Source organism: Egretta garzetta, unplaced genomic scaffold, assembly GCF_000687185.1.
Source record: "Egretta garzetta isolate BGI_Z169 unplaced genomic scaffold, ASM68718v1 scaffold932, whole genome shotgun sequence".
NCBI lineage: Eukaryota > Metazoa > Chordata > Aves > Pelecaniformes > Ardeidae > Egretta > Egretta garzetta.
In genome coordinates, this window is record NW_009258897.1 from 68,508 (window position 1) to 68,811 (window position 304).

The window sequence follows — 304 nt, forward strand, 5'->3', positions numbered from 1 at the left end:
GTTGAGCCCTGCGCCTCGTGCTGCTCCTCCTCCTCCTCCTCCTCCTCCTCCCGTTCCCGCCGCCAGCGGTCTTCCTCCTCCCGATCCAGGCGTCGCAGCTGCTCCTCCACCTCCTCGGGGACGCTCACCTCCAGCAGGTTCTCCATCCCCGGGCCAGGCTCGTCCCCGATCAGCACCTTTTCATAGAATCATAGAATGTTTGGGTTGGAAGGGACCCCCAGGGGGCACCCAGCCCAACCCCCCTGCAGGAGCAGGGACACCTTGAACCACATCAGGTTGCTCACAGCCCCGGCCAACCTGGCCT

The 304-nt window shown here is 65.5% G+C and overlaps 1 protein-coding gene across 1 annotated transcript in view; it reads right to left on the bottom strand.

Annotated features, from left to right (window-relative positions):
- The window catches only part of HGH1 (HGH1 homolog), a gene marked incomplete at its 5' end in the record, with an annotated part of 4,699 nt that overhangs the window by 1,770 nt on the left and 2,625 nt on the right, over positions 1-304 (bottom strand). The window contains one exon of the mRNA XM_035889842.1: positions 7-176. Within this exon, the coding sequence (XP_035745735.1) occupies positions 7-176 (170 nt within the window). The remainder of the gene's footprint in view (positions 1-6; positions 177-304) is intronic.